This window comes from Andrena cerasifolii, chromosome 9 (genome assembly GCF_050908995.1).
Source record: "Andrena cerasifolii isolate SP2316 chromosome 9, iyAndCera1_principal, whole genome shotgun sequence".
In the NCBI taxonomy this organism is placed as follows: Eukaryota; Metazoa; Arthropoda; class Insecta; order Hymenoptera; family Andrenidae; genus Andrena; species Andrena cerasifolii.
The window spans coordinates 11,199,946-11,226,676 of record NC_135126.1 but is presented as its reverse complement, the minus strand read 5'-3'; the positions used below and the strand labels follow the sequence as shown (position 1 = coordinate 11,226,676).

Below are 26,731 nucleotides of genomic sequence, written 5' to 3'. Positions count from 1 at the left end.
GGCGAGAGAAAGAGAATGCCCGTGCTATTTATTCGAAAGTGCAAGCTCGCACTGCAACCGTCTTCATACAGAAGTGGGTTTAAGTGTTTACAAGGTGCTTAGAAGTTGTATAACCCCGACGATCAGCAGACCAAAACGTTATCCAGACTAGCCAGTAGCCACGTCTTAGGAGAATAGCGTGGTTTCGCCCCTCCGGAGAATGGAAAACGGATTTCCGTGGTTTTGGGGACGTCCAAGTTCCATGGAAGGATCCTCGTTTGCCCGTTAACGAGAACAACAGCGCGCTACAATGACGCCGATTAATGCTCGGACCCGGTTTCCCGTTCCTCCTGTTGCCTTGGTCTCCGCTTAATTGGATGTCTCACCTTGAGATTCACTGTTCGGGAAGTGGGTGAATTTCGTGGCGTGCCAGGGCGTTGATAAACTCGAGGGCCCTAAGTAACGCGAGGGCTCTGCGCGGCGCTTTCTTCTGCAGCATCTTCATAAGTTTCGCTGAAACTTTTCTTCGCGGAACTCTGCAACGAATTCGTAGGCCCTGTTCCACAGAATATTCTCCGGCGAGCAAAGAAGGGAATTATGCGTCCATGTCGCGGTCTGTTTTCTGCAGCTGTTTTGTCTCAGCCGGGGATAAGTATCATTGTTTGTGCAGTGAATGCATCAACAGAAATCTTCGCGAATTAAAACGTTAGAAGGTTGTGATATGCGGACGCCTTATCGTATAGCAAACTGCATCGAGTACACGCGTAGATAAGAGTGTTTCTGATTTCTTGAACGCCACGGTCCGTAGAAAGTAGTAGCGGTCCGTGCGAAGTCGGACGAAACGCAAACGAGGCGGTGTGAAGGGTTGCACGGGGAGGGGATCGCGAACGGTTCGGGGGATCGTGAACGATACTTGACAAAGTCACGGCCATCCTTCAAGTGGCTTCCGAGGGGTTCTGAAGCTTTTCAAAAGTCCACAAAGATGCATTCAGGAAGTACGACTTTGAGTGCAATTGAAACGGCGAACGAAACATTTGTCATTAACCCCTCAACGACCGATCCTTGAAACGAAAGACTGACCGCGAGGCCCGGGCCCTCGGAACGAAAACCTCCACTGTTTTTTACTTTACTAAGGTGGTCGTTGAGGGGTTAAGGGGACTAGGTAGTCAGATCACTCGAAAATCAAGTATTTTTTGCGAATTAATTACAAGGAGATGAATACAAATTGTGACTAGTACTTTTGGGCAATGTTTGTTAATACTATAAACAGTAAAAAAAATTATTTGAATAATATATACATATGTATGACAGCGCTGTTGCCTGATATGTATATAGGTGTTTTTTCTGGAGCCGCTGTAATTTTGCAGTGATTCTGGCCGTAAGAAATTGAATTGTGAAATATCCTCTGAAATTGATACTTTGCCCTGGCCCCAAAGTTATAAGTACAGCGGTTGTAAAACGGCAAATTTTAAAGTAATGTGATTTTTCGCCAGGGAGAAGAGCCATTTTATTTTATTTTGTCAAAATAGGAGTTTTCACAGATTTATGCTTAGGTTCAGGTCGTAACTAAACATGTTTCACATGTGTATTTTTTTTTTAAATCGATTTATACCTCCGTTTTACCGCAATCACTGCAAAACGAAGAGGAAATATGATTCCGAGAAAAACGCTTAAAGTTTCGAAAGAGGAATTAGTTTACCTGCGTGCGCGCAGAAACGGTTTATAACTTGCTCGACCTTTTCGGCTGTAAAATCCTTAATTTTGCAAATTTTAACATAAACCAAATGTCATTTTACTCGGGAAGGGTAGTACTTTTGAAAAATGCAACAAAAAAAATCGAGTTTCTGACTGCCTAGTTCCCTTAAGCTAGGAGTGTCCTTCTTTCGAGAAAATCTTGTCTGTTTCAGCAGCGTGCACCTCGAGGCGATTCAGAGCAGTAGCAGTGCTCCACTCCTGTGTATTCATGAACATAATCTTCGAACAGTTCTGACACTCACTATTCCAGTAATCCCAGCAACTACCGCAGAGCGCAATCATCAGCTCGAGTGGTTTATTAGTGACAGCGATCTAGCTTGTGCAGCGGTTAGCCGTCGGTGTCAACGAGATGCAGGGCCGCCGTTTCGTGGACGAGGAAATTTACGGATTCGCTCATTTGTTGGCGATCTGTACACAAGCTACGGATATATCGGCATCACGTTTATTAGTTTGGAGCAGAATGCATATCGGTCGTAGGACAGACGAGATCAAATATCTGTAGGGGATGATGGCCTTGATGAAGTTTACTGAGGGCCTCATTAATTCGGCCGGGATCGTCGCCGCGAAAACGCGTTTAACAAGTACGCCAGACTGGGCCTCGTGGCTCGTTACATCGTGATTACCTATGTCGCTGGCTACGAATTAACCAGAATCGAGGAGGGGGGCATATTAGCACGAACGTGCCTTCAAAGAGATCGCGTAATGAGCTGCGGCGATTATATTTGGCTGATTGCCTTAGAGCGAGCTGGGATCCGCCACGTCGTAGTATGTTCCTCGCTGTATGTGTAGGATTGTGTCGTGCGTCAATTGTACGCGTCGACTAATTGTAAGTTTGACGTGAAGATTCCAGGGAGCAGCTATGTTCCACGCGGTGAAAACTGAGAAACGATTTCTAACGGATTCCTTTACCACCGAATGAATACGGTGTATGTAACTGCGAACCATTCTCATCATCCAACAGCAAAGAACGTCGGATGATTTGTCACCGAGGGTAATCCACTTGAATCCGCGGAATCAAAGATGAATCAGCCTGCTTCCGCCCCTCGCCCCTGCTAACGGAATGCAAATCGTCCGAAATTCCGGGCCGGAGATAAGGGATGAAGTGGCCGCGTGGCTAACGATCGCGCGCTAGAGGAAGTGCTAAAACGTTCCGTCGTGAGCCCCGTGTTCCCAGAAACTCGGCGAAATTTCAAGGACCGTAACTGACGGCCCGTGAACGCGAGCGGGCGCGCACGGGGAAAATTGCGATCAGGAGGTGCGCGGTCGAAACGGCAACGGCCAAGTTGGAATTCGTAGGGAAGGCTAGTGTCAACGAAATTAACGAATGCGAATCGAAACGAAACCGTTGGATAAAGAGGAGTACGTCTAAAAACCCCACAGCGTGTCCCGGTGATCTCTGTATTTCAGCGAGCGGCCCCGAAATCCCGATATATACCGCCGATATTAAGTTTCCTCTCGCCTCTTCTGACCCTCTTATCCGAAACTAATTTTCCTTTGACACGACCGGTCGCCCCGAATATATTCGTCCTTTGACCTTTCTCTCGGCCGTTTGCAGTTCGCGGGAATCGCCCCGCGATGGCCTGGGAATTACCATTTTCCGCTCGTTCCGTCCTACCCCCCGTTTACGCGCGAAATTTCATCGCCGGCTCTCTCGCTTCCCCCGACGAGCTCATCGGTCAGCTTGAATCGCGACGCTTCGGCTATTGAATTTTTACGGTCGAACGAAGCTCAGAGCTCCTTTCTCCTCGGGCATAATTTTGTTTATCCTCGATAAGCGCCTACAGCGGTTTGCACGTTTGTCGGGGAATGGGTTTTACTTAGATGGCTCCCCATTTTGAACCAGTTTCCCGGCGAGTGCACGCGGAAGGGCCGGGCCTTCGCCTGAGCCCTGAAGGCACGCAGGAATAGTTTTAATTATAAAAGTAATTGGAACGGGAAATATCATACGGCGCGGCAGCACGCGACGCTTAAACCCCCGCGCAATGACGACACGAGGGTGTTATTTTTAAGAGTATGCCGGCGGACTTAACGAGAGTTAAAAAAAAGGGGGTGGGAAATGTAAAGAAAGAGATGCAGAGGAGCGTGGCGCGATTAACGGCGCGGTACGTACGCTTGCTACGGGCCAGCTGGCGCATCGAAGTGACCCTGTAATGACGTTGTTAACGTCTATCGTTAGCATTAGTGACGGAGCACGTAATTTCCACGTTGCCCATTTGTCTTGGATCTCGCTCTGACCGCTCCAAAGGGAATTCAACCTCTTGCATCATCTGTATGTAAGCCGAAAGACCCGTTTGTCCGGACCAGTGTTGTTTCGATCATGAGCTTGAATATATTACACGATCGGTCGTTTGTGCCGTGGCTTAAGAGATCCTGCACTGCGTTATTCAATTCTGTTTATCTTACTTAATCTCCCTCCTCGCTTGCGCCATACGTTTACCCTTTTACGTACCTATTCCCATTTTTCAATTGATCACTTTCCTGGCGCAGCGTCGTGGCGCGAAGCAGACGGTGCCGGGGCAGAAGTGGAAACGGAATAAATTCTAATTAAAGGATCGCTACGGTTAACGAAACGTCGCTCGTCCATAATTACTGCGCCGCGCGGTAAAGGAAGTCCCAATTAAAGCGACGTTTCAGTTCCGAAACGAAGGTACGTGATGCTCCAGAGACCTGTATCCCCGCTGCTGGCCGTGCGTGCGTTCTCTAAAAACGCCCGCGTAAGAACGCAAACGCTGCTCAAAGGCTGCAGGGGGGAAGCCGGGAAAAGGAACGCGGGCCGGAGCACAATGGTATCTAAAAGTAGCACGATTAACGACTTCCTGTTCTCCCGACGAAAGCGGCTGCATCGGGATGGTCTCGTAACGAGGCTACTAAAGCGCGTAGTTAACATTAGCACCATAGTCCCGTAATTTGCACACTCCAGATCCACTTGCGCCCTCCTCCGCCCGGTGTCCTCTTCTCCGCCACCCACGACCCACCTAGCTCTCAACCCGCTGTACACACTCGCTTCCTTCTTCTGTCACGCAGCGGGTTGTGCACATATGTACGTAGGTGTAGGTGGATCCTCCTTCCTCGCCCGTTGCGCACAGCCAGAGCAACCGTCGGCGCCGTTACAGAATGGCAGCGCGCGTAATTTTCGCAATGAAGTGTTGCGCTACATCGTTTCTCGCTTTCCTAATGCAACCACTTCTGGCCGGGCGACGAAACCCAGCATTAGAAGGATTGCGGCCTGAGAATTTTGGGCCGCTGTTATTTATGCGCCGTCCTCTCTGACGTCTCAGGTAACCCCCTGGTTTCCCAGGCTTCCCGGGGATAGAAACGGGCGGGGGATGAGTCGGGCTGGAGAATTCCTAAGCTTCTCGGTGGTTTTCTAGGCGTTTCTTAAAATCTTCTGTGTAAGTCTTCTGGGGATCTATATTTTGGCGAATATTAAATTTATTATATGAAAACTAGGGGCAGCTAAAAAATTTGTGAGGCCTCATTCTGATGTTGATCTCGAAAAGTATACCTAATTGCGGCCCTGCCTATTAATGCCAAAATAGCTTTCACTAATAGAAATAATTGACACACGACTCGCAGATTTCTGCGATCTATGCAGCAAGCGGGAAGTAGAAGGGAGTTAGCGCGTCTAGCGAAATATTTACCTACTCAATAGTGTCGAATGTGGAATATGAACAGTCCTCGATTTTGTAGGGGACGAGCATAGAGAACGGCCTCGCGTTGAAACGTCGCCGCTTCTTGTACGCGATATGCGAACCGAGGTAGATAAAAGTTCAGGCAAACAGAGCGAGGTCTTAATTGCGAACTTTTCACGGTTTCCTGTTCGCTCTTTATTCCTTTTATATAACTTTGTTACGTACTCATTAAAAGTTCCGCGAGAACCGTTTATCTTAGCCCCTTGAGTGGCCAGGGACAGAGTTGATCTACGGCAAGCTTGGCTTCTTGAATGTCCAGGAAGGCGATACAGTGGAAACCGACTGTTTCTCCATAGGCACCCACTCACTGAAAGCGTAATTTCGCGAAGTAACGCGGATCTGGAAACAACGCCACTTTCAACGTTTCGGATCTGTCTAAGTTTCATCATTAAGTGAAAACGAATTGAAGGAGACGAATTAAACACCTGTAAATACTACGTTCAAAATGTATCTTCGGGGTTACCGAAGAATGAAGCTTCGCAGTCAAGCAAATTCTGCAGAGCCTATTCACTCGAATCTCCTTTGGAAAATTTGTTGATAATCTTCCACAAGCCCTGAGAAAAGACTATCTCGTACCTGACGCCGGCCGAGGTAACAAATGGGGCGACAGCAGGCCGCAGAGGGAAAGAATAATTCACCTTTCTTATGAAATTACGAAATTCTATTCAAATCAGGCTGCGAGCAGAGCCAGGCTCGTTTCTCAGACATCCACTAAATTCCCAGCTGGAATTCGGCAAAATCTTATCGCTGGTAAACCCGTGCCCCCATAAATCGCTCTAATTGGTTAATAAAATATTCGTCAGGTAGCGCGGAATAAATCGCGCGGTCGTCGAGGCGTGTGGCAGAAGCTGACGTTCGAGGAGCGCAGAATGCCCGCGGGGCCTCCAGCGTAGGATTCGAACTCGATATTGCTGGGCTTATCTCGATGAGCGCGGGCTGTCTCCCGGGGAAGTTCTGACGGGAAATTATCTCGAAAAATGTATCCCCGAGCCCGTGAAAGGGAGCGTCGAACGCGAGACAGATTGCCCTGGATCGTGCCCGTCTTCGTTCCCCGTGGTGCCCCTATCCGTTCTATTAGGAACGGATCCCAGGCGTCGATAAGGACAACACGTCGATCGAGGAGCAACGAATCTAATTTACCGGCGCGATTAAAAGTGAATCGGGGCCTTCCGATTCGGCTGCTTCCCCTCGAGCCGACGCGCCGTGTCTGACTCCGACTGGGTAAATACCACTCGAATCGAAGATGATCCCAAGACGGGGATAGTATGGAGATACGATTCTGTCCCCCGTGTTTCAAGTACCCGGATGCAAGGCAGCCACGACGAGTTAGAGAAGTTTGGATCCCCTTATCGAAATGCTGAACGGGAAAAGGTCTTTACTCGGTGCGCGAGGGGTTTGCGGCGTTCGAGGCAGAAATTGTCAGAAAAGTGCATAGGCGGATGAAACGAGTACTTTGTGCTGGGAATTCGGTGAATCTGTTCTGCGCGCCCAATGTCGATTTAAATTTCTGTTCTTTACAGTATCATTAATATCGATGTATTAATTATGAATGTATTTAATGTTAATCTAGAGCCTCTCCAAAGTGCGCGCGTTATAACCAAGATATTACGAAGACTGAAAGGATGAACAATAATTCAGAAACTCTATAAACGATGCCGTAATGAGATTCAAGGACCAAACGCGAAGCAACGGTGGCGTTTGCATCCAACGCGCGCTCGAAACGAGCCGGAGCACCGTGACAGACCGTAGTGCACCGCATTTAGATTCGTTTCCTCCTTTCATCCCGCTGGCCTTCCGCTCCTTCCCGGCAAATTCGACGATCGTGAATCGAAAGATGCAGACGCTGCACGACCCGCATCCATCCAATCAGCGTGCGGCTTCAAAAGGAAGGTCCAAAGGCAGCGGGAAGTGGGCTTACGCGCGAAACCGAGATCACAATTCGACGGATTCAGTGGGTGTGTTTCCCTCGGCGTCTTTCTCGTTTCACCCGCACCGTCGGGAGAAGATTTCCGCGCTCGAGCTTCATTTTGCGCGATACGCGTTACGGTTCCTTTGCTTCGAGCGTTTCACGTTTTCCCTGAGAACCCGGCCGCCTCCGCTTTTCGGATTTTCAATAATGCTTGTCCTTTCAGGGCTTTGCTTGCGCTTTCGTTTATCCTTAAAGGGTATTATCTTTTCAGGTTTATCAAAGAATAACCCGGCAACTTTCTTCTCCTAATGCGAAACCTCGTTCTGCGGGCTTTTAAGGGCAGAAAAGGCCGCGTACTCGTCCGCACTTATTCAAAATACACGCGTCAGCATTCATTCACCGATGATTTTCCGTAAGAGTGTGAATATTGAAACTGCCATAGTGGGGCGTGGAAAAGATTTTTGTATATGAAAGGGAAGAACTCTAGCTTGGGTCTGTATGTCCCACTGAGCCTTAACGATGGGCTCACCAACGCACAGAAGCATCGACAAAATCCTGTCGAATTTCAATGTGACAGCTCCCCAATTCTCCGTGGTACATTTCCCGCTAACCTCTATACGACCACCGTTCCCCAACGAGAACACTTTTTACACATAAAACTTTCATCCCCAGAGAAGCTGGCGGTTGAATGACGGAGAAGTTGAATAGAAATCCGCGCCCCTCTCCTCCCCGCCGTCTTTTGATTCGTCTAATGGATCGTATAACGCACGCCTGGTCCACAGCTACACCTTTTGTCGAGGTATCGATCTTATTACGTGCTTCGAGGTTTCACGGGGGTTGAACGCGAGAGCCGCGCAAAAGTGAACCGAAATTCGGGGCCGGCAGCAACCAGGTTGCGTTTAAATTGGGAATTTATTTCTTTGAAGGTCCGTCGACGGGCAAATCGGCTGCGCGATAGTTAGAGATATTTTTACTGGGGCGTCGCTCGCGGCGGATCGCGTTAAACAAATGGAATTGAACGAAAGAAGGTGGTTGCGGGAAATGACGAAACGGGGCTGGGGGCATTGAAAATTTAGCGCGGAAACACATGTCGGCCTGGCCGAAATCATTTCTCCTTAGCTCCATAGCCGACTGAACGCGAGCTTCAGCTCTAGGGCAGCGATCTCGTTTCGCGGCTATGGAACCCCGCTTTTGTGCCAACACACCCCTTCCCCTTCGAAATCCACTTAACTTTTTCTCGTGGGACGTAAAACATGCTCGAAAAGCGAGACCGGAGGAATATTCCTGTTCTGTAATAACGGGAACTTATAGCTGGGAATTGTTAGCCGTGCAGCTAGAAATTCTCGATTTTAATCCTTTTCTTTAGAGGCGCTGCAAACGAGAACTAGGAAGAACCTTGGCCCTCTCATTGATCCTCGTCTATCGGGTACAAGTTTGAAGCCAAGCTGAATAGCCTTTTGTGAAAGGGAATCGAAAGTTTTTGACCCACGGCAGCGCTGGCTGTCCACTGTTTCCGTTTAAAGAGACACGGGAATCGCCGCGGACGATTCGGATTCCGAGGGGGCTGCTTTAAAATAAAATACAGCCGCCGGATCCGGGGCAAAGTTGGAATGTACGAGGCAGCGCGGTTGCCACTGGCAGAGAAACAAAACGATATTGTCTTTGGCGTCTTCAAAGTTTCTCCATTTCCCGGAGCTCCGATCGTACGTCGGACTTATTATAGTTCATACACCGCGTGGACGATAGCCACGTTTTAAACCGCATTATGCGATATGTTGAAGCGTAACGGGCAAACTTTTCAAACCGCCTGTGCGCGACACGTTGCGAACTGAATAATTCTGTTTCGTTCGGATGCTCTCCGATGATGTGAAAAGTACGCGACCGCGGCAATCGGAACGAGTTGAAATATCCTGTTACTAATTTCCGTGGTAATTCTTTGCATTCGATGCATGAATCAAAAGGCACACGCAGCGCTAGCGTCAAGCGTGGGTATCGGCCTCTTTTAAATTTTAAAGTGCACAAATTACGGTGAACCAGTTAACTCGTGCAATTTATGATTTCCAAATAAATTCGGATCGCTAATCGATGCGTTAATGCTCCTATTACTTGCAGATTGCAGATATGTATCGTTCCAGTGGGAGTTCGATGATAATTTCAGCATCGAACGAGGATTCATTTCTTGATAATGCTGCGGCTAGTTTAATGATCCTTTGGTGATCAATTTCTCTACTTCCACGTGGCCAAAGGTGCGACGAACTCCCTAAATTCGGACCGGACAGACTTCTTATGTATTCAGTACCGAAGAAGTAAATCGCGTTATGAATAGCGGAGGGAGCAGACGATGGACCAGCACGTCTATAACCCGTCGAATCGAGTTTGCTGAATGAGCGCGCGATAAATTAGAGGTAGTGTATTCTTACTTTCCTCCACGGAGAGACAGGGATCGTGGAAGTTGAGGGTGGAAGTTAAACGCCATAAATCATGCCCTGGCACATTTATGCCAGTCGCGCGCCATCGGTTTGCCGCATTACCCCCGACTTTTCAACTTATATAAATTTCATCGTCCGACCGGCAGAACTTCTTCGTCGATCGCTCTCGCGAAAGTGCCAGCCAGTAACGCGGAAGACATTTACGGTAGCCACCTTTCCGACGTGACAGTAACCGAAGAGTACAGGATTGACAACGGAGGGCACGCGACGGTGGTAAAATTCGCCCGGGGGCTCTTACGCAACATTGTTCCCAATCGAAACGAGAGGCCATTGTCTCGCAAACGAACTTCGCTCGGCGAGCCCTGCCCAGTATCGAATGATTGTATCGACAAGGAGATTAATTCCCGATCTTCCTGCTTTCCAATTAGCGGCACCGCGATATGGGCGACGATAACAAAGTCCCTGCATGACGAGCTCAATTATTGCGGGCCGACATTTATGAAATTGATAAACTGTCCCGGGATCAGTTGCGTCATCGTCGCGTGGACCGCCGTACCGCAAAACCGAAGCCGAGTACGTACACACGCAGTCCGGCCGATTTATTTATTTCGAAGATCGAACGGTTAGCGTCCACGGCAAAGTGAGCCTGCAAAATTGGCAATCGTCGCCATTAGAAGTCTGGCGCTCGTTGAATGACCGCGAATTGGCGGTGGATATCGAAATCAAAGGTCGAAATCAATGCGGGATTCGGATCGATTCGGAACTGAGGAACCGGCCACCGAATTTGGTCGCTCTGCACCTGTCAGAGCGATAGTTGTGGAGAAAATGGGGAATGATTTACAGTCGCGTCGAAAGATTACGGCTGGCAGGAATTTTCGAGGATCAGAGATTAAAACGGGTGCTTGGAGCATGCCCTGATTATCGAGGGACAAAGGAAGAATCGCGTGGCGGGCAAAAGGTATGCGGCGCGCAACGAAACGCTGATGTTTTATGTATAGGGAGACGTTAGTCGAACGCGTATACATCGTAGATGGTGATTTCGCCATAAATATTTAATGAGGCTCCCGTAACAGTACGTAACGTCTCTGAGAGTAAGATCTTCGGCGGTTTCTGCTTTCACTGCGAGTGCCAATTAAGGAGCACAAACAACGGGAGCATTCCCTCCCATTTGCCTGCCTTTCGATCTTCGCATTCCCGCCACATGTACGCCGCTACGTCTCCCCCTCTTCTTTCTACCAATCAATTATTCAGATCCCTAATTCTGTCTCCGCTGGAACGATCTTGGGGGGGAAAAACTCGCGACCGCCACAGTTAGGAATTATTCGGTTAAACCTATCCAGATCGTTATTAATCGGATTCTGTCTGCCTCGGGCGACCAGCCGATAAAGAACACGCGGGATCGTTCCACGGCGAGTGTCAACGACGTTAGGAAGGTTGAATTAACGAGCGATCGAGGAAAGTGATTAACGCCAGGCACGATCTCCCTGACGAAAAATAATCGTGGTCTGGAAACAGTCGGCCGGGAGGAAGCCGTTCTGTTTCGCGAAGGTAAATTAATTTGCATTTAAATGAAGGCAGGCAAAAACGCTCGGATAACGCCGTGTGAACGGTGGACAAAGGGAAAAAGAGCCAATTAATTACGAGGGCCTCTCCTCGCAGAGAAGTAAATTCCGTTGATGCCACTTAGCAAAGTTATTTCCTGCGCTGCTTAATTCCAGCCCCTGGGAAACGGTCCCCTGACCATGTTCGGCAACGATATACGCGTACGGGAATTGTATAATTTTTTGGGCCAAAGCGACGAGAGACGGGGGAGGGGGGAGTAAATGGACCCTTTCCCTGCGCCGAGGGTTGACTGTGTTTAAGGGTAAAACTCGATACGCCAACACCTGCATTGTTCGTTCGGTTAACTGAAACGGCTCTGGCTCGTGGTAATAAGAAGCACTTAGCCCAAGACGTGTCCGTATTTCGTAATGGAGCTAGAATTCTATCTCTTTCCTCGGCCTTGCTTTTCCAGAGACACTGCGGCGCGGCTGCACGGTAATTTGCGCAACCACGTTAAATCGATTTTGTAAACCTGCTATTCATTTCGATTGCACTTTTCCATTACGGTTCGAGAGCTTGCTGGTAACGGCCAGCAAATCGGATCTTCAGATTTCAGGACTCGATTTTGACTACTCGTGCGAGGATACTTGTACGGAATAAAGGGATTCCTTTGGAAGCATTAATTTCCTATATCGCGAGCATCAGAATTACTTATAGGACGAAATTCACGAACTCATTAGGGTATCGCGGCTTCTGTAAATTACTTAGCGGTATCGATAGCTATTCCGCGAGCCACGTGCGCAGTGTGTGCTCTCTATATTAAAATGCAGGAAAAAGCGCGGTAATTAAGGTAGAGGCAGCTTCTTCCCTTTTTAATACATTAGCTCCCGAAATAACGGGGGCCACGTCAGAATCCACTATCGCCCTTGCCTGTTTTATACGTCCGGGAGAGCAGCCCGGTTCGAATGTAAAATAAAAGGGACCGGTTGAATTTATTTCAATCGATGGCGAGCTTTTCCCTTATCGTTTTAGCGGGACGGAAGCTCCTGATCGGGTAAAGGGAATCGATAAAGTGCATGTACTCACTGCATGTGGAGGACTGGGGCCGGTTTGTCGGAAAACAGCACCACCGGTCGATCGAAACGTTCGTTGAGACCGCAAACTCGAGCGCCGCCTTCGAGCTGAAGCCAGCCACCCTCGCACCTGCAACAAAAAGACGATACACCTCAGTAACCAGCCATTATTCTTGGGTCCGCACAAAAGCATCGACCCGCTCTCCATTTTGGCGCCGTGGGGCTAATTAGTTTTGGCAGCCTTCGACCCAGCTATTTTCCTTGGCCGCGTGAAATTCTGCCTCGCGCGCCGAGAAACGATATACCCCCAACGTTTCGGGCCGCGAATCTGGCTTTGTTACGCGAAACCACGGGAGAAGTTGCCTCGCATATCGCATGGAGTACTCGCATTATAACCAAACGGCCCCTGCCGTGCGCCGGAATTCGATGCTTCTGAAAGATTCATTTTCGCGCCGAGTTTATTTGCCCCGGAGGTAGCGAAACGTTCTAGCACGGTTATCGCGCGGCGAACGATGCTGGTCGGAGAAGGGACACTTGCAGGGACAGTGTCCCCAGCGTTGGTCAACCAAGCTGCCGGAGCGAGGGGATCGCAAACCAGGCTTACCACTGGAATTGCTTCTTCGATCGCGACCGACATCAAAGGATTCGTTTTCCCCGCGGAGGGCGTAAGGCGGTCGTAAATGGCGGTAGATTTGCAGCGGTTACGCAACGGGTAATACGCAACGAGGGGGATCGAGGCTGATTCAATCGGACTCAACGTCTCGCCTTTCCCTCGCGCGAGAGGAACGACGAAACGCTTCATACCACGCCTCGCTGACTATTATCCGCCAAAATTTCAGGGAGTTCCGGCACCATAGGCGGACCCGCTTCAATTTACTGGATACGGTGTATCTGCTCAGGTGTAACGACGCAATCCGCGTAATCGCGACGAGGGACGAATTCATTATCAGCGATATCCAGTAGGGGAGATCGGGGCTACTTGATACGTTATTTTGTTTTCAATTACTTAATGACGAACATGCCAAAATATACTTTGGTACTTCCTCTTTAATATATAGTAAGCGAACACTTGACAAAATACATACAAAATGAATGAAAAAATGTTATTTGGAGGAAGGCAAAGTGTATCAATTCACCCCACTGCGGGGGTAGTTGATACGTTATTCTGTTTTCAATTTTTTTCATTTCTTATTTGAATTAATTAGTAATAACAAATATGTGAAAATATACTTTGGTCCTTCCTCTTTAATATATAGTAAGCGAAAACGTGTGAAAATACATTCAAAATGAATGAAAAAAATGTTATTTGGAGGATCAGTTTGGATGTATCAAAACTATTTACTTTTTCTCTATATAAACGAAAACAGTTTAAAAAACGATTGTTAACGTCAAGGTACACTGACGTCCGCTGGATCGCAGGAAAGAATTGAAAAACAAACTTCACATATCTCACTTAAATGGAGCTAAGTACATATGTACGGTGTCGAGGTAATTCGTCCGTATCAACTAGCCCCAGTCTCCCCTACGTAGGGTGAAGGTTGGTAATATGGAACATCGTAAAACTTCGATAAAGAAGTAACAAACTTTACAGGCAATCGTGTATATTAGTTCCCTAGAAACAATGGACGATCACAGTGACAATTGAGAAGCAGTCGAGCATCCATCATTGAAAGAAAAGATCTTTCATATTCTGTATTTTTAATTACTATATTTTAAAAACTTCTTTTTTAATGCTAATAATGGGGAACAGTGGACCCAATGTGTCCGCTGCTTTCAGTGGGCACGCGAAGAATGTGGTGCATTCGCGTGTCTAATGTATAGTAGACGCAGAAAGCAACAATAAATTGTAAAGAATGATATATATTTGTTTATTTGCATTCTCTACTTAATAAATCTTCATTTTTTGTAACAAAGTAAAGCTTTTACCGATTTCTTTACAAATTTCATAAGTGTTCCATATTAGATACGATTTTTAATCTTCCTAATATAATTTCAAAACATTTGAGTTTTATTACATTTGGCTATATAAATGTGATTATGCATTAATTCCTTCGTTCCCTCGTGTCAGTTTTATTAAAACAAAAACAAATTCCTCTCTTGGCAAACTTTTGAAATCAGCTGTTCCATATTACATTCGTTTACCCTACATACGCGTCCCTTCGAGCACTGAAACATCTGTGAATTATTTATCATCCCTTTGGAATTTAATGCGTGTAATTTTAATGTAAAATGTAGACTAAAATGTTGGGTATCGATTGAAACGTGGCAGAAGCTGGTTTCCACGAACGGCGAAGTATTTTATTCCGCTTTAACGTAATCTTGCGAATGCGTGGGTAACGAGTCTTTTCATCGCGGGGTAGAAAAGGTGACCGCCGTGACCTGCTTCGAACTACTCGAAGAATCGTGACGTTATCAAAGGGGAATGACGGGCGTATTTCTCCAGGCTTTTAGCCTGGTTTACCCGAGTTCGGCGTTAATTAATAAAAACGACCGTCCTCGTCCCGTTGTATGCACTTATTATCATCGGCTCAATTATTCGCAATGGCGCACGCATTCACGAGATGCCCCGACAAACCGCGACTCGATAATGGCTTTTCTTCTCTTACTCGCCCGGCCGAGGGGGGGAAAAAATGCGAGTGCCAGTCGCAGGCTGCCGCAGCAGCTTTGACACTGCGCGGGATTAAGATAATTATGGAAATTAATTCTTTTGAAGTCTGGCCAGCTTACAGCCGAACCATCGGTTAGTTAGTCGGTACATTGAAATGAACAGTAAAGAGGGAATTAAAAAAAAAAAAAAGAGAAGTTCGATTCTGTCTCTGCATTTGCATGATTACTTCGGTCAGCCGGTCTATTGAACGTCGGGCTCTCGAGATGTCCGTTCATTTTCCGCCGCGCACGATCCTATGAAAAGATGTCGAAATTAAAGGCTTAGAAATGAAAAATACGTGCATGTCTCTGAGGCTCGCTGAGCGTGTGCCTACTTCAGATCTCTTTGAAGGGACTGCCTTTGAGATACAACTTTAAATTAAGAAACTTAAAACATATTACCCTTTAATCATAATACACCCATAGTCTCGGTATTACAACAGTATTTCATGGAGCTAAAGGAAATGAAAAAAAAAAGAAGGATATTGCAAAATACTTTGAAATCAGCAGAAAAATAGCACGGTCGCGTCTCCAAGGGAAACAGAAGCGAGAGGCAGGCACAGCGAAACTTTGCGAGCAATTACTTAGAATGAAAACACTTTGAAGAAAAGTAGCCAGAAGTTGCTCGAGACATCCTTCTTTGCGAAGGAATAAGCATGTTCCCGATCTAGTTCATCGATCCCGCGATGCCTCCCCGCGAGGACTCTGCTCGCGGATCGGCGAGCGCGCGGGATTCTGCTGGATTTAATAGACAGTCCCAGGCCGATAGGAGCACGAGCCGCTCCGACATCAATAACGTTAATTAACATATCAACGAGACAATCCCGGAGACGCGTTTCCCGGTGGTAATGCCTTTAACTGGCCTGGGACCGTTCCCCCGTATATCTGAGCTGGCTCATTCAAATCTTGATACAGCATGGGACTGTGTACGGACGGCGGCTCGCTTGCTCGCCCGCTCGCGTTCCATTGTCGCCATCAAGGGTCGGATACGTGGCCCCATAGTTCACTATTGTATCGGACGTACGGTTTTGAATTAATTGCTACCAGGCATCGACGAGCCGCGGATTTGATCCTGGTCCTCCAGCGACGTCGTATCGACCCCCCGAATTCCCGATGGCAGACGTATTTCCCCGTCCCGTAATCCAGCCAGATAAAAGTTTTGATGGGAGTTACGAGACGCGCGCGCCAACACGCGTGACTCTCTTTTATCGGCGCGCTCCCTTGAAAAAAAATTGCTTTTTAGTTTCGCGTTTCGTTTCGCCCGGGCGAAAATTCCATTACAAGGTGTGTCTATCCGCGAGGTAGAAGATTCGTTTGTCAACCGGGCAGTAATTTCGATTCAATTGCTTACCAGCCCTTAATTAATTGAAAGTCTATTTGTATACAGAGCGATAGGGATGTCTCTGGCGAATATATTATTTTAGAGAGAGGATTGCAGTTTTCCTGTCTCGTAATTGATTATTTTGTTTGACTTTGGTGTTTATGTAGATTCCGCCACAGTGGGACTAAAATTACTGCGCCGGGTAATTAATTAGTATTAATTATCGCGCGTCCGTTCGCCTTGTGCATGTTACTCGTACTCTGATAGTTCGCAGAGTTATTTGTGCCGCGTGTAAAACCGTATATTCGCTCGGGACAGCGAGTGCATCGCCAATATCGTCGTCGCTGGCGAGGTTTATGCTCGAGCTTCGTATCGGGTTCGATGGAATTATACAGAAAAAAAAAATTATTAATGCTCGTGTCTCACGCCACCTGTTTACGTAGCTTTATGACGTGCTCGAGTAAGGGGAGGAGGTCACAACTGTGATAAAAACGGGAGAACGCTCCGGTGTTTGTTCGAAGCACCGTCCCTTTTGCGCATCACATTTATATTTCATTTGCGATGCACGCCGCGAGTAAATCCAACGGTGCTGGCTCTCCTTCCTTTTACAAATTCGTATAAATTCGCGTCGTTTATAAATGCACGGTGCGCAACCTAAATAAGCAGACTTTAACATAGTTACGTGTAAGCTGATCAACCAGTTAATTATATGCCAGTTAATTGAGCGTTAATTGTGCACGCTCTGCGTTCTCATTACGAGGATGGACCTTTTGAAATGTTCCATCGGCGCGGATCTCACAAAAGAAAGGTCCCGCCGCGCTGTGAATGACTTTGAAGGCGGAAGTAATTGCATTCTATCTTTATCCCCGATTTTTAGGCTGAGCGACGGATAACCGACTAAATTGCGCTTCCTATTTCTCTTTAAAAGCCTCGAGATTGTTTCGGGAGCTTTCGATGGGACGGCCTGCGCGATACTGTAACGCTTCAGCGTGGAATAAAGAACCGACGGGTTTCGCGGGCAGGGAATAATCGAGGGGGTGAAAGACGTGGGAATTCTAGAGAAGAATGGGGGCCAAATGACATCGGTGGCCCGCTATTGTTTTCGGTAAAGCTATAGCGACGATTGATACATTAAACGAATAAAATATTAAGCCGCAAAATATATACCTTTCTTAATATTCGATAAATCCTTTGAATTCAACACCAAACCCCGTCATTCACATACGAAATCATCGATACCTCCGAGAACTTGAAACGTCGCCTAATTCGGGGGATTGGAAGTCGTGTCTCGTTTAAGGGATCCAGATTGTGGAGACCAGGGCGAAATCTAGCGGAAGAGAATACAACAGAAGCATAAAAGACGGGGGGCGAAAGGAAATGGATGTCAGACCAAGGAAAAAGTGCGAAACGACGAGGGCGTATCAGCGGAATCGCGATCGTTGCCAGCAGGGCCACATAAATAATTGAAACGCTCGCCACGTCGCTTCGAGATCCGAAAACCGGAAGTTGTTGTCTCCCCCGTTCTTCTCCATCCGCCGTACCGCAGTGTGGTCCACGGTACCGCTGGGTGGCTCGTTACGTTTCACTTTAACGGCTGGATTCGGGCGTCACGTGTCCAGCCGTAAAAGCGCGAACCAGCTTCCCAGGCTTTTTCCTTCCCCCGTCATCGAAGGGGGAGGACAGAGAAAGGGTGGAAGAATATGTTGGCGGCCGCGGAGCATCCGACAAGGTATACCCAGAAAATTGGATGCTTTTATTTCGCGCGATTCACCCAGATGCACGCCGGGATGCGCTTTTACCCCGCATTCTCGTTCTCCGTCCCCCTTTCGCCGAGCATCGTCATCCATCAAACGAAGTTAACCCGCGACCGAAAAAGTCCATTCGATTTCCCGCAGCTGGGTCGCTGTGTTTGTTGCGCCGTGCCCGCCGATGCTCTCCGAAAGAACGCAATTGTGTACGGATCGAGCGCGATTGGAATCGAACAAAAGGACGACGGGCGGCTGATGTCCAAGTAAGGAAATACAGTGACTCGCATTAATATTCGGACACTTTTTAAAATCGCATAACTTTTTTTAGAATTGGTCCAAACAACTTGAGTTTTTTTTTAGAAGCTAGAAGGATTAGTTTGCTAACTGACGCGTTTCGTCGTTTTGAAAATAAATGTATTTGGTTGGAATAGCGAAAAGAATGGTAAAGGTCGATTTTTCAACTTTTGATTTCGGGAATTTTCGCGATTCTCGACTTTATTCTGCGATCTTTAAAATTTTAGGCACGTATACGACTTGCTGCAATCTACAAACGGTTTTGTTTTTAATATTCATTGCAAGCTCACAAAAAAAGTTTAAAAATTGACCTTTACTATTTATTTCGCTGTTCCAACCAAATACATTTTTTTTTTCAAAACGACGAAACACGTCAGTTAGCAAACTAATCCTTCTAGCTTCTAAAAAAAACTAAAGTTGTTTGGACCAATTCTAAAAAAGTTATGCGATTTTAAAAAGTGTCCGAATATTAATGCGAGTCACTGTAACTCTGTCATTGAAAGTCTCCGAATAAGTTGATATTTGCTCGGCCGCCTCGTATAGAACGTGTAGCGCGAACGAAAGTACAAGCAAGATTGAAATTAATGCGAAATATCGCGCAAAGCGTCTACAAATAGGGTGATAAACTCTGGAGATAGTCTCTTCTCGGAAATCATCCGGGAAGTACCTCGGTAAATTGGAGTAATTCTAGAATTCTAATTATGCACGTTTTCTGACGACGTTTCCCCGGTTGAATTACGAATCTCCCGCTGCAGACCCGCGGCAAAGTAGCGCATTTTTGAATAATGCACGTTCTGGCGAGATTTCGCCGGGGCGGTATGTTTTGCGAGCCGCGGAACTGCACCCCTCGGGGAATATCGCTGCAGTTTGGAGAGGAGTTGCGAAACACTCCGTCGCAATTTGGGAGGTCTTGTCTCCGCGAGTCCCTTATAATCACGGGCTGGTTCGCTTCGAGTGCGAGATAGAAACTCGGAGACAGCGTGTCCCTTGGCCTGTGAGGTACGAATTGTGTGTCGTCCCATTGTTGATAGCTACTGCGACGATGGCTCGGATTAACCACGATCGGGGGTCGGCCATTCTAATCTTCCGCGTAACGTCCGTTAGAAAACTGAACGCGGCCAAAGTCGTTTTTCAAGTGACATCTTCCCGGAGGCAACTCTGAGAACACCACGAGCACCAAATGCAAGTGTCCACCGCTGTCGCGACAATGCCACACCTCCGCCCACTGGCTCCGAGGAGACCCAGCGACGGTGAACCAGGCGAGTCTCTCGCCGAAACTCAATTTCCCCGTGGATGTGCAGGAAGAAAATCCCGTCCTGGATGGAAGTTTCCGTAAGTCCTTCTGCTCGAATAATCGAAAGCAGGTGACGCGGCGCGGAGGGAGGCAGGGATGACGAAACAACAAGATAATTAGTGACGCTCGACGCGGAGCGATTACTCTCAAAGAAGTTTGCCGGCGCTCGCGAAACGTCGCCGGCGAATCTCGGGCGCGGAAGGTGGGTGCACCGTTTGACGGGATCACTGCTCGGTAAAGAGGATGCGAGCCGAATGCAGCGGAACCGCCTCTTCGAAATACCATGCAATTTGCCGCGTCTTGTCGCGGAGCAGCTTAATCGCGGTCGAGTCTCCGAGCGGAAAACGTAGTCGCAGCGACGGCGCCGCACACGTTTGTGTGTACAGCGATCACGGTGTGCACAGACTACGCGCAGACACCGCCGGCTGGGCCCGTACGTGTAGGCTGCACCTACGGGGGTGTGGGTCGAGAGTGAAGCGAAGCAAAGCAAGCGGCGAGAAGGTTGGCCCGAGGCAACGGTAAGCAACCGATGTCAGTCAGTCAACTGGAAATCGCTTACCGTTCCCTCCTACTCTCTTCCAACCTTCTCGTATTTTACATTTTCCTACCACCCCTACCCGCGACTCCAGACCCATCGCCCTCCTCGGCTCTTCCACCTGCACCAACGCCCTTTCGCTCTTCTTCGTGGAAAGCAGCCCCCCATGACGCGCAGGACCGAAGTTATACTGCAAATCAATTTACCGGGGGCATTCGGACGGAATCGCGCTGAGAGCGGATTATAAATTTAAATGTAAACCGACGTGTCCCTGGGGCGAACGGCCGACGACCACGGGCCCATCTCTTTGCCAGTATTTTCCTCCACTTCCTCCATCCACGCCCCCGAGGAAGCCTGCCCGCGGGAGTGGGGCGACCGAGTCGAGTCTGACGGCAAGGCTTCGTCGGCGTTTGTCGAGTAATTGCTGGTTACCGATTTCTCGGGGTTGTTTTAACGTGGCAGGGGAGCCGGGGGGAGATTTTGTGGGCGTCTTCGAAACTTGACGTTTCTATTAGTGCTTCCGTGTCGGCAAGTATTAGCTAGGGAGCTTCGTTTTGGTCCCCCGAGTGTTCCGCTGGTACCTTTGCGGTTGGGCAGCTGTTATTTGTGGAGTATTCGATTAAATGAATTTGGATAGTGAACATTTATGTTACGGCGGTTAGAGTCACTGGAATTATATCTGTTGTTAGTAGAATTCTCGGAACCATTTGCTTTCAGAAACAGTTTAATCCTGATCCAGTCGCGGATTCTAATTATTCTGTTTTTGTGTTGAGTAAGTTCGACAGAAATACGCCGAGGCAGTGGTATAAGGGGGAATTAGTCGGACCAGCTTGAAGCGAGGCAAGCCAGACGTTTTGCCGAGAAACTTAAATAAGAATTGTTGCTGCTGTATAATAAGACAATAAAAGTACGGGTCTTTAACCGTGCTTTGCGAAAACACTTAGCTCCGCGGGGAAACTCGGCAACTTCTATCCGCCTGTTTTTGTAAACATTTTCCACCGGGGACTACTTTGCGATGCATTGAAAATCTTCTTTAAAGCTTGTTCAACCAGTGAATTAATCGCGAACTGAAGACGTACCGAAATCGACCGAAGGATACAGATTCAACTGAGAAAACATCTCGAATCTTACCTGCCCAAATGCATTACTGTACGTACAAAGCGAGAGGCGAGGGGCGCGTGAGCGCAGTAATAGCAGGTAGTTTATATTTAACCAGCAACTGCGAAAAACAAGTCACATTTCGCCTTTCGAAAGAAACCTTTCACGATACCTTCTCGTTACGCGCCCCGAAGAGAGAGAGAAGTTCGGACGTGAGTAACCAGCAAGAACTCGGCAGAATGATAAGAGACAAGGAAGGGAAAAGTCGAGTCGAACAGTCACGAAGAGAATGGATGGCGAGCAAAGGGAAGACAAGCGAATGGTTGTTCCGAAACTTGTTCCCTTCTCGGTTCCTTTTGCCTCGGCTCGCTGAGTTTCTTTCCCCGGATTCATAATGGCGGAGTCGGCCAAGACGAAGGCTTCCTCGCGCTTTTACCGCGCTCGAGTGGCTCTCGGTATTCGAGGCTTGTCCGGAGAACGCGTCGAACTTTCACGCATACGCTCTCGACGCCTGACGTTTGCCCCGTGGTACGGCTAGTTCGCGATAATGCTGCGCGATTTGCCTGGCACCGTTACGACACGGCAGCCCCGGAAAATCGCGTCCGATGCCCAGGCCTGTCGGGTCGGGTTTGCGTGATTCGGAATAACGACACTCGAAGTGCTTTCGCGGTGGAAGGAAGCAAACCCTTTTAACGATAGAAGAGAACCAAGAACTCCGAGGGAAATGCCCGTCACGGAACACGATACGGGGGGTGGGATTTACACGCATCCCTCTCTTCCAGCCAGGAAACTAATTTCGATTGTATTTCCAGTGAAAACGCCCGCAAGTTTCCGAGTTTACGCTCATCGTTCGTCCCTGGTTCAACGCCCTTAAACTTCCCGCGAGCTGCCTAGTCTACGCACATCGATCAGCAGAACAATAATCTTCAATTTTACTTCAGCCAAAGTTCTCTAAACTTTTCGTTCTACGCAAGGCGGTTCTGCCGAGCATCGGCTTTACGGCATTACTTCGTGCGAGCTTCTATTGAATTTTTCAGTGTCAAAGTTATTTCCACTCCCGCGGTAGCCGTGAATTTATTAATACATCGCATCGGACAGTTGTACGTTACTGAAATAGTTTTCGAATGGGAGGTCCCTTTGAACGCTTTTATCAACATTTATGCGAAATCAAGGGAACGCACGGCAGAATACCTTGCAGGAGGTGGACGATTTCATTAAATATGAAAGAGTCTACAGGCAGCCGGCAGGAATTCAGGCAGAGCGGTGCTAAGTTGAATAATTGGGCCTCGGTTGGTTTTATTAAAACATTGCCAGCTCGACGGCGGGAATCGTGCGAAATGTGTATATGCAAGCATCGGTGATTTATACGAGTTATTTCGCGCTGACGGTGTGCTCGTTACGCCAGGTAGATATGAAAGCTTGTAACAGAAAATGAAGGGGCGGAGGGACGTTGGCTGTGCATCCGTATGGGGCGACTAGCAGAAACTAATCAGGATTTTTCATTCGTCTCGCTGCTAGGCAAATATTTCCCACCGTTTGTCGCGCAGGCCTTAATTCCGCGGAAATAAAATCCCACGCGAAAGCTACTCCAGGGTGCGGACTACGATAATGATCAATAAACTTATGGAGCACTGAATAATCCTCGGAGCTAACTACAGACTAGAAATTTCCCAACGCGGTACATTATCCTCAGCCAGCGCAAAGATCCGCGATACTATCCAGCAGAGATTGTTCCCTAAATTCCCTCAGCTCGACGAATTCCCAGACCCCATGATTCGCACGGTTCCAAGGCAAGCGGCAAGGCTTGCATTTCCATTCCAATCTCGCGTGTCTAGCTATCTCCTCGTTCACTGGAAACGTCGCGATGCAAAACCGACATTAACAGCGCGACGAATCGTATCCGCGATCACGGGCGTACAATCCAATTTCTATCAGGCCGCGTATTTCACCGTTACAGCCTACTAACTTCGATCAACTTACGAGCGGGACTCGGGCGATCATTTTCCCCAGTCCATGGTAGAGAGAGGTCCACGGCCCCATTTTCCATACCCTGTCCCGTTAGCGTTATGCTGTTGTGTGCACGGCCAGAGAGGATGTTATGGATGCGGCGAGCGTGAAATCAAATTTCTAACGATCGAAACGATTCCGGGTGCAGCGGCGCGGCTCGCTGCATAGGACCAGCGCGCTGCAAGACCATGGGAATCGAGACCACCCATGGCCGGCCTCGCGGCGGACCCGTCGATCTGGATCGATTGACCCCGGTATCGATCACCTGGCAGAGAAATCGCGACGGCGCAAACATCCGCCGAACAAACGAAAAGTCCACCGCTTCCAGCCGTCTCGCTCCCCGTTTCCCGTTGCACGTTACGGTCTACGAGTGCGCGCGACGCCTGGTCCCGGCCTGGTGGATTTCATTATTTTTCCAAATTGCTCGAGCCACGTTAAATTAACGCTCGCCCTTCCGAATCGCTGGAATGCGTGGCGCACGATCTTTGTTTGCTGCAAGCAATTTCATCGCCAATCTTTGATGGTGCAGCGATGTATAGAATACTGACGAACTCGGTAGAGAAAGAGCAGAGAAGGACCACCACCCCGCGTTCTCATACGTTTCGCATGCGCGGCCTTAAAGCGCGCCGAAACACGCTCAAAATCGATCCTCGCGCAAACAAAGGATCCATCGTTTCTGCCTCTAGATATATCCAGCCGCGCGGCAACAAATTTCTTCTGTAACGCTCTCTCGCACGGCCACGACAATGGCTGCGTTCGCTCAATCGGATTTTATTTCGCTCGGGCACATCGTCGATTACGAACGAGCCATAAATTCCGCGATCTGCGTCGGGCCCGGTCTGCAGGAGGGGGGGGGGGGGGGGGCGTGAAGATCGATTCATCTTTCGCGCCCTCTTTAACGCTGCGGGCTCGGAATTAAATCGAGCTGCCGTCGACTTTCGAAATTAACTGTTGATTAACACCTGTTTCGGCGGCCGCTGATACGTCGTTGGGATTCGGCGATAACACGTACGCGGCTGGGCGTATCGCGTCGGTAAAATTCGTAAACGCGCTGGCCGCGCAACTGCGGGAATTGATAAATTTATACGCGCGGCGTAAATCGCGGCTGCACAGTGAAAACGAGCCACGATAAGCGAGAAGTGTGTCATTTTCTAGTCGCCGGTATTTCGGCCCGGCCGCGGGATATCGGTTCCAAATGGCGCGGGTGAAAATTCACGCGGCGACTCGCTTCGGCGTAGCGTCTGCTTTTCGCGGATTCGTTTCGCTAATTACGTGCCGCGATAAATTCTCTGCTGGCCGGGCGATAACGCGCGCGAGCCCCCGCCGCGAAAATTATGTACCAACGGTTTTGATTACGGACTCCCTCTTTCGCGCACCAAATTGGCTATCGTTTTTCACATTCCACGAAGTCGAACGGGCGATTTCTTTGACGGGGCGCAATTAGTCCTCGGTTTCGAAGTTCCCTATTCTCAAAATCCCGCCGCAGCGGCGATCGATGACGTCCCCCGGAAGAACCGCCGCGTTTTTCCTATCCCGCGGCCAGCAGGAAATGGTTGGAACCCCCGAGTATCCGAAGGAGAGGCCCACCGAACGATCCATTAACTAATTTATTTCTGGCGAGACAAATTTCACTCTGTCGTGGAGCGTGTAATCAGCGGTAGAGCCGCCCCACCGGCGTCTGCCCTCTTTTCTAGCCGACCAGCCTCGCGCTACTCCCGGTCCTCCCTTCAACCGTCCTCCTCCACCCCGTGATCCTTTCTCATTTACTCCCGCGTACGAGCAGGAGGCTGCCCGACGAGTCCTCCAACTCGGACGGCATTGTCGTAATGCGGAAAGTTGAGGGAATTGGATCCGAAGTTTTCCCGAAAACAGCCGCATCCGGTCGTGTCGGCCATTAGGTGGACGAGAGGGCGGCGCGGATCAGATCGGGTCGCGGGAATCGGAAACAATGATGCGGTCGGTGCAATTCGCGGCACGTTAATTGCCCCTTCGGTTCTGCCCGGCGTTCGTCCGGTCCGTGAATTTTCTCGCTGAACCCGGCGGTCGCCCGATTGATAAGCGGTGACCACTCAGCTCTCATAATTTCTAACAATTGACTGCCGCTTTCATGGCCCGTTCCTGCGAACTCCACGCTTGTTCCATGAATCCTCGGTTAATCGCGCTGGACGGTGGGCGACACCGCGAGCGAGCGGTACGCGCGATTATTGTTCTGGCTCGTGGAAGTAAATATGTTAATTCGAATAGGGACGTTTTTTTTCTAAGATATTTTAACAGCCAAGCGGAGTGGCTGTTTGCGCAGCGCGCGAACAATGGACAACGGGGCAATCGATGGCTCCGAACAAATTCGGCTTAACATTCGTCGACGACTATCCCAGCACACACCTGGAAATAATGCAGCTGCGCCGGCTGCCTCGCGATTTTACGATCGACTGGAACGGACGAAACAATGGTCCCATTATTTATTACCTAGAATCTCCGCGCATTACGCGCGTCGAATTTGCCTGGGTCGCGGGGCGTTACGATTTCACGGCCATTTATCCGCAGTTCAGGATCCTGGGTCTAATCCCCGAGTTTTGCCACTCCTGTTTTCGGTGGATGCTGCGTGATCGTATCTCTGGCCAGGGCCGGCGTGACAATACATATGATACCGGGCGAAAATATTTTTTGGCGCCCTCTTCCTAATTTTTTCATAAAAAAAACCATCACTTTATATAGTTTTATTTAGTTTTATTATAATAAATATTCAGATGAAGATTTGTCGTCAGTATTTATATTTTTAGGTTGATTATCATCACGTTCTTCCTCTACAAAAGTAATTGTACCGATTTCAAGATATTCTTCTCCTTCGGTATTTTTATGCTCTTCATTTTGCATATTTGGCTCACATTTCTTTTTAAAAAATGAACTCATCAGACTTGTAGACAATTCATTTTCTTTTGAGTGATTTAGTTTTCTCTTTCTATTCTGCGCTCCTGAGAGTCTTTTTCCACATTCGATGGGTAAAGAAAGTCAAAAGATTTTTATGTTTTACCCGAATTTCAATAATTTATGGGGATTTGCTGAGATGTATATATTATCTAGTAAAAATTCACATGTAACTTTTATTAGAAAGTACTGCAAGTTATTAGAACTGACAATGATCCTTCGATTTGAAACTTTTAATGTTACAAAATAAAACTTATAGTTAAATTGCAATAGACATTTATAGTTAGAAGTTAAAACTGCGAATATAAATATATGAAAGGATAAAATATTTCTCAGAGTCCACGAGTAACTTTGTATATTATACAAAAGCGTGTTTCTTAAAAAAAAAAAGGACGAAGAAGGCGTTCGTCTCATCTTAGAACGACAATTTACAGTAGGGGAGGCCGGGGCTAAAAGTTCCGATTTCGATAAACCATAAAAATGA

General features: G+C 48.2%; 1 protein-coding gene across 3 annotated transcripts in view; it reads right to left on the bottom strand.

Annotated features, from left to right (window-relative positions):
* LOC143373269 (uncharacterized) overlaps window positions 1-26,731 on the bottom strand; it is a 250,056-nt gene that overhangs the window by 80,052 nt on the left and 143,273 nt on the right. For all 3 annotated transcript variants that reach the window (XM_076820371.1, XM_076820372.1, XM_076820373.1), the window contains exon 5: window positions 12,393-12,509. In XM_076820371.1, coding sequence (XP_076676486.1) covers window positions 12,393-12,509 — 117 coding nt within the window. The remainder of the gene's footprint in view (window positions 1-12,392; window positions 12,510-26,731) is intronic.